General features: G+C 59.5%; 1 protein-coding gene across 1 annotated transcript in view; it reads left to right on the forward strand.

Moving 5' to 3' along the window:
* Positions 1-5823: 5823 nt before the first annotated feature.
* LOC135976215 (T-cell-interacting, activating receptor on myeloid cells protein 1-like) overlaps positions 5824-6000 on the forward strand; it is a 10644-nt gene continuing 10467 nt past the window's right edge. Inside the window, exon 1 of the mRNA XM_065570954.1 lies at positions 5824-6000. This exon is cut by the window's right edge and continues 163 nt beyond it. Coding sequence (XP_065427026.1) covers positions 5824-6000 — 177 coding nt within the window.

Genomic DNA, 6000 nt, shown 5'->3' on the forward strand with positions numbered 1-6000 from the left:
GTGGGGGTGGGTTGCTCTGGGTAGCCCAGTTCTGGGGGGCCAGGATACAGGAACTCGGTGCAAACTGTAGGATCCCAGTGTTGGAAGCTGTGAGACCCCAGGGATTGGGCCAGGGTCGATGTTTCAAATTTGTTTCCTTCTAAGTGCAGAGATGTACCCCAAACCCGCCATCTCCCTGAGCCCAATCAGGGTGACCACCCTGGGGCAGGATGTCACTTTTCGGTGTCAGGCTGATCACCGGGATGCCAGGTTCTCTCTGTTTAGATTGGGGATCAAACCCCACTGGGATGCGTGGAGCCTGCTGGGGCTGTGGGGGGATTTCTCATCCGCAGCGTGAGACAGGGAGATGGAGAGAGCTACACCTGATATTATCACTACGCAACAGATCCTTTGCCTGGTCAGAGCCCAGCGACCCCGAGGAGCTGGTGGTAGCAGGTGAGGGCCCTGGCTCAGTGTCTAGAGCCCCACGCTTAGTGGACCCTGTCATGGACTCACAGATCGTGCCCACTCTTGGCCCCATGCGGTCCGTGGGGGGTGTCCGTTTTAGTGAGACAGCCCTTCTCGGGGGTCCAATCTGTCTATGGGTCAGGCCCCTCCACCTCCTGGATCCGCACCTCTCGGAGCCCTAGCACACCTGTTTCTCGCCGTGGGCCCCCTCGGTGAGTCCACGCGCTCTGGACCCCCCCGGGCCTCCACCCCTGAAGGTGTGGATGCCACCCTGTTCTTTAGACCGGAGTGACTCTCAGCCAGCATGAACCAGGAGGGTTTATTGAGAGTTGAACACAGCACAGGAAACTCTCAGGGCCTCAGGCCTGGCCTCCCTCAGCCCAGCACATCCCAGTCTCTCTGCATCCAGGTGGGCTCTGCCTGCTCCCCCTCTCCAGCCTGCTCCCAGCTGGGCATCTGAGATCACCGGGCCCAGGCCCCGCCTCTGTCCATTGTCTTCTCTCCAGGTAAACAGGGTTGTAAACCGGGGCCTCCTCTCCTCGCTTCTGTCCTCTGGCTGGAACTGGCTGGTTAGGTCACTGGGTCCTCACTCTGCAGCCCATTGTCCGCCCACTGGCCAGAACCGGCTGCAACTCCTCAGCTGGGCCTCCGGGTCACCAGGTTGCCAGGTCACCAGTCGCTGGGGTATCCATCCTCCCGGCCATCGGCTGGGTCCCCGAGTCCTCTGTCCGGTCCTCTGCAAAACACACTCCCTCTCCCCTCACCTCGTTAAACCAGTAACACACAGGGAAACTGAGTCCCACCCCTTCCGCATGCAAACCATTGAAACTCCACAGAAAACAAGAAAAACCCCCACTACATCACAGACCCCCTGGGGGACTCTGCGCTTATGGGACTCCCAGAGCCAGGCTCTGCCCTGAGCCCTGGGATCGGCAGAGGGGTCACTCGCCTGGGGAGTTGGGACACAGTCAGCAGGGGACACCAGCCAGGGAGGAACCACAGCTGCTGGAGGTTTGGGGCTGAGGGATGGGAAACCCTGCCCTCAGGGGGAGCTGCAGACCAGGGGGCCTTTCAGGGGGCTGCTCCCCCAGTCTGCCCCCATTCCGGGGAAGCACAGAGGAGTCGAGGCCCAGGGGCTGCCCAGCCGGCACCGTCCCAGCTACATAAATCCCTCCCCCCCCCACACACACACCTGGGAAAGACCCTAATGATTGATGTTGAGTCACAAGGGGGGGAGGGGGAAACCCTGAGTCACTGTTTCAGCCCCTCCTGCCACCACTGACAGAGGCTGGATCTATTCCCGCAGGGGGAACTGACCTGACCCAGCCTGGACCAGCAACGGCTCCCACACACCTGGGCAGCCCGGGGATAGGTACTGGGGCTGGGGGGGAATCTATTGAGTCAGAGATTATGGGGTAGCTTCCCCCAGTGGTTGTCCTGCGGCAGGGACTGAGACTGAGACTGTTCTCGGGGGCAGTGACTCCCCCCATTGATGGATTTGGGAAGGGAGCAAAGCCTCCTGCTCAGACATGACCCCGCTGCTAACGGGGCAGCCGGAGGCTTCCTCTGGGGGCAGCTGGGCCCATCAGTGGCCACGGGGGATCTGGGGGACTGGGCCTGGGCCTGGGCCTCCCTGCAAAGCAGACAAGGGCAGCCAGCATGGGAGGCGGGATACCGGGCCAGATGGGCCCACTGGCTGGAGATGGTGTTGCCAGGCCTGACTGGCACTGTGGGGGGATGGAAATTACAGCCAGGCTGGATCAGACAGCGCCCCCTAGCGCTGCGCTGGGTTAGTGGGGCCAGGCCTGACTACCAGGGGAGAGCGTCCCCTACCGAGCTCCCTGCCCGGCAGCCCAGCACCCCCTGGTGCTATGTATCCCCCAAATCTTGCTTGCTCTGACTCCACTTGGAGCTGGGTGTGGGGTTCTGCTCTGGGCTGGCCGGGGGTGCAGCTCAGCGGGTGTCTCTGTTCTGCAGACACCTCCATGGATGAAGGGAAAGAGCCACAGACCCTGGTAAGTGTCTCCTGTTCCCCCATGAGGGTCTGACCCAAACCTTGATCTGCATGGTCCCTGGCAGCCCCATCATAGCCCCCCCGTCCAGCCTTTCCTGGCACACTCAGTGGTTTGGGGTGGGGCTCGGGCTATTGGGAGTGGAGTGGGCTTATGGGATTGCCAGGTGGGATTGCAGGGTGTATGTGTGTCCTCACGCCCTCTACTGGAGGGGATGGGCCCTGCTCTGTGTGTTGGGTGGGCGACAGTGTTTGGTGTATGTGCGCACACACACACACACACACACACAAGCACACCCCAGTGACTCTCTCCCCTCCCAGCCCCAGGAGCCCGACCCCGGTGCAGACAGACTCATCTACGCCGAGCTGGACGGCCAGGCACTGCAGGTCAAGTGGGGGGGCCCGGCCCCTGCCCCCGAACCCACCCAGCCCCAGCATGTACGTCGCGATCAACGTGAGCCGGGGGGCCCCACAGTGAGAGCCCCCCACAGTCATGGGGCACCGGCCCCCAAGGGGCAACAGACTCACCCACCTGCAGCGCCAGCCCCAGAGAACTCTGCTTCTAGGGAAGATTTAGGGGGGATGCTCCCCTCCCCCCACTGCAGCCCCATCCCATCGAGCTGCTGCCCCCTGCCCCGCTCAGACCCACATGTGAGGGGCAGGGGGGTTCAACGTCAGGAGGGGGGGAGGACACATCAAGGCAGCTTTTATGTTATTTTGCATCCTGTTAATCTCCAGATTTGTCATAAACACAGAACCACAAACTAGCTCCCCAGGCACCTCACAGCCCCTCTGTCCCTGCACCAGAAGTGTGTGTCACACCTGGGGGAGATAGGATCACTCAGGGGAGAGGCGGGAGGCCCTCCTGCTCTAACCACTAGACCCCACTCCTGTCCCAGATCCGGATCATATTATCATTTAGTTGTTGGGGAATCAGGTTTACGCTGAGTTTCTCTAGCAGTAGTAGAATGAGCAAGCGAGCATCGGCTCTGGAGACACTTCCCCTTTTCTCACATTTTTCGGCTGCTGCTTTAGCAACTTAGAACATAAATTTATCCCTTCTCCGTCCGATTACGGGGGCCGGAAACCACAACCCCCCCGTCCCGTCCCTGTCTCACACCACTGCGCTAAGAATAGCATCTGCAGTGACGCTACCTGAGAAGGAGTTTGGGCAGGTCCCTCCATCTTCATGCTCTAGGGTGGGTGCTGGGCCCAGCCGGGTCAGGAAGGAACCTCTGCTCCGCTCCATGGAAGAGGATCGCTCTATGGGTGATAACATGTGTGCGTGGGGGGCAGTGCTCTCCTCTGCTCTGAGTTGCTGCTCCAGTGAGGCTAGACTGGCCTGTTGGAAAAGGTCAGGGGAGCCTAGGCACCTCTTGATGGCTCCTGAGATTCCCTCTTTCCCAGCTGGTCCCTGGACTGGTCAGCTCACATGTGGGTCTGGGAGGTGATGGACGGCGGGGGACTGGGCAGCTGCATGAGGGAATGTGGTTTGCTGGGTGTCACAGGGAGCTGGCTTTGCTCTGACTGTGGTAGATTTGGGCTGGAGATTGCAGAGAAACCATTTGATGAGAAGAAAGGGGCCGAGCGCATCACGATCTTCCTGGGGTTGCAGCCCCTGGCGCAGTTCCGCATTCAGCTCGCACTTGGGCCTCAGGCTTGGTGGAGCGCAGCACCAGGGTGTTGGTGGCAGCACTGAGGGGTTCCCGCTGGCCCATCATGGCATCTGCTCTCACCGTCCTCCTCCTCGGTGAGTATCAGAGACAGCCAGAGCGTGTGTCCATAAGAGGGAATCTGAGACCAGGGTGTGTGCACATGGGGGGAGGGTGGAGTGAGACCAGGGTTTGTGCCCATGGGGGGGATCTGAGACCAGGGCATGTGCCAATGGAGGGAATCTGAGACCAGGGTATAGGATCCAGTTGCTCTGGGATCTGGTCCCTAATGACCCAACTCCTTTCCAGGTTTCTGGCTGGCCGGGCGGAGCGGGGTGTTGGGACGTGAGTATCTGTGCTGAATGGGGCAGCTGGGGGAATTTCTGCATTAAGGACGAGGGACGTGGGTCAGAGGTAGGGTGACCAGATGTCCCGATTTTATAGGGACAGTCCTGATTTTGGGGTCTTTTTCTTATATAGGCTCCTATTACCCCCCACCCCCTGTCCCGATTTTTCACACTTGTCTGGTTACTCTAGTTGGAGGTGAGGGGCGAAGAGCCCCCAAGGTATGATCCTGTCAGACCCCTGCTCCCTCCCACACCCAGAAATGGGGACTGAGACCTCATCCCACTCATTACAGGGATGGGCAAGACACAGGGTGAATTTGCCTGCACTCAAAGATCTGTCCCCCTGGGAAATACAGAGTGAAGGTACCAGCCACCCCACAGCATCTCCGAACTGTGCCCGGCCAGTAGCCTGGAGAATGGGTCAGTCAGAGCAGGGCTGTAAGAAGTGGACACGCAGAGGGTGGTTTGGGGCGCTAGAGCAGAGCCAGAATTTGAGCCCCAGGTGTGGGCCGGAAAATATTAGAACAACCTGGGTAATTTGCAAATGTGTTTTTCGGAGGCCTTGCTCAAAAGACTCAGATTTGTCCCACGAACCCCGCCCCGCACTCCGGTGCATACAGCATATTGCCAGACAATTGGCGAAAACGTGGATTTTGGAACATTTTGAAGCATAATCCATGTTTTGCCCAAATACAGAAGAGCTGCTGCTCGGCTACAATGTTTAAAAAACAGAAGAGGATGATCCTGGTCTCAGCCCTCCAAGGTCAATCCGGAGTCACTCCTCACTGCAATAGGGGCAGGGACAGGTTCTGACCTCAGCTCCTTGAGGTCAATCCGAGTCACTCCTGACTGCAGTCGGGACTGGGCTGAATTGACCATGGATAACTAAAGGCATAGGTGCCGACTCTGTGGGTGCTGCGTGGCTGGAGCACCCACAGAGAAAAATTAGGTGCTCCACACCCACTATCAGCCAAGCTCCCCCTGCGCCCACCCCCTTCCCACACTCCTCCTCCCTCGAGTGTGGCGTCTCCGCTCCTCCACGACCCAGCGCTTCCCTCCTGCCGCCTAACAGCTGTTCGGCAGCACTTAGGACTTTCCATGAGGGAGGAGGAGGCGGGTCAGGGGCGGGGCCTTGGGGGAAGGGGGTGGAATTGGGAGAGCAAGGGTGGTGCAGGGTGGTGCAGGGTGGTGCAGAGGCGGAGCCAGAGGTGGTAGAGGGGGAGTTGAGCACCATGGGGTAGAGGAGAGTTCAGCATCTATGACTAAAGGAATCAGAGATTGGAAATCTCCATCCCCCCTATTGTGTCTCTCCCCGGGTCGGGGGAAACACTGGAGTGACAGATGGGCTGAGGATTGAATCAGACGGATGCAGTATGTGTCACCCTCACTTACTGCCTGTTTGTTTGTGAATCCAGAGGGGTCCTACCCCAAACCCTCCATCTCCGTCAGCCCCGGTGGGGTGATCCCCATGGGGGGAAACGTCACCATCCGGTGTCGGCATCAGCGCCTGGGCATGAGGTTCCTCCTCTACAAGGCTGGAGAT

Source organism: Chrysemys picta, chromosome 17 (genome assembly GCF_011386835.1).
Source record: "Chrysemys picta bellii isolate R12L10 chromosome 17, ASM1138683v2, whole genome shotgun sequence".
In the NCBI taxonomy this organism is placed as follows: Eukaryota; Metazoa; Chordata; order Testudines; family Emydidae; genus Chrysemys; species Chrysemys picta.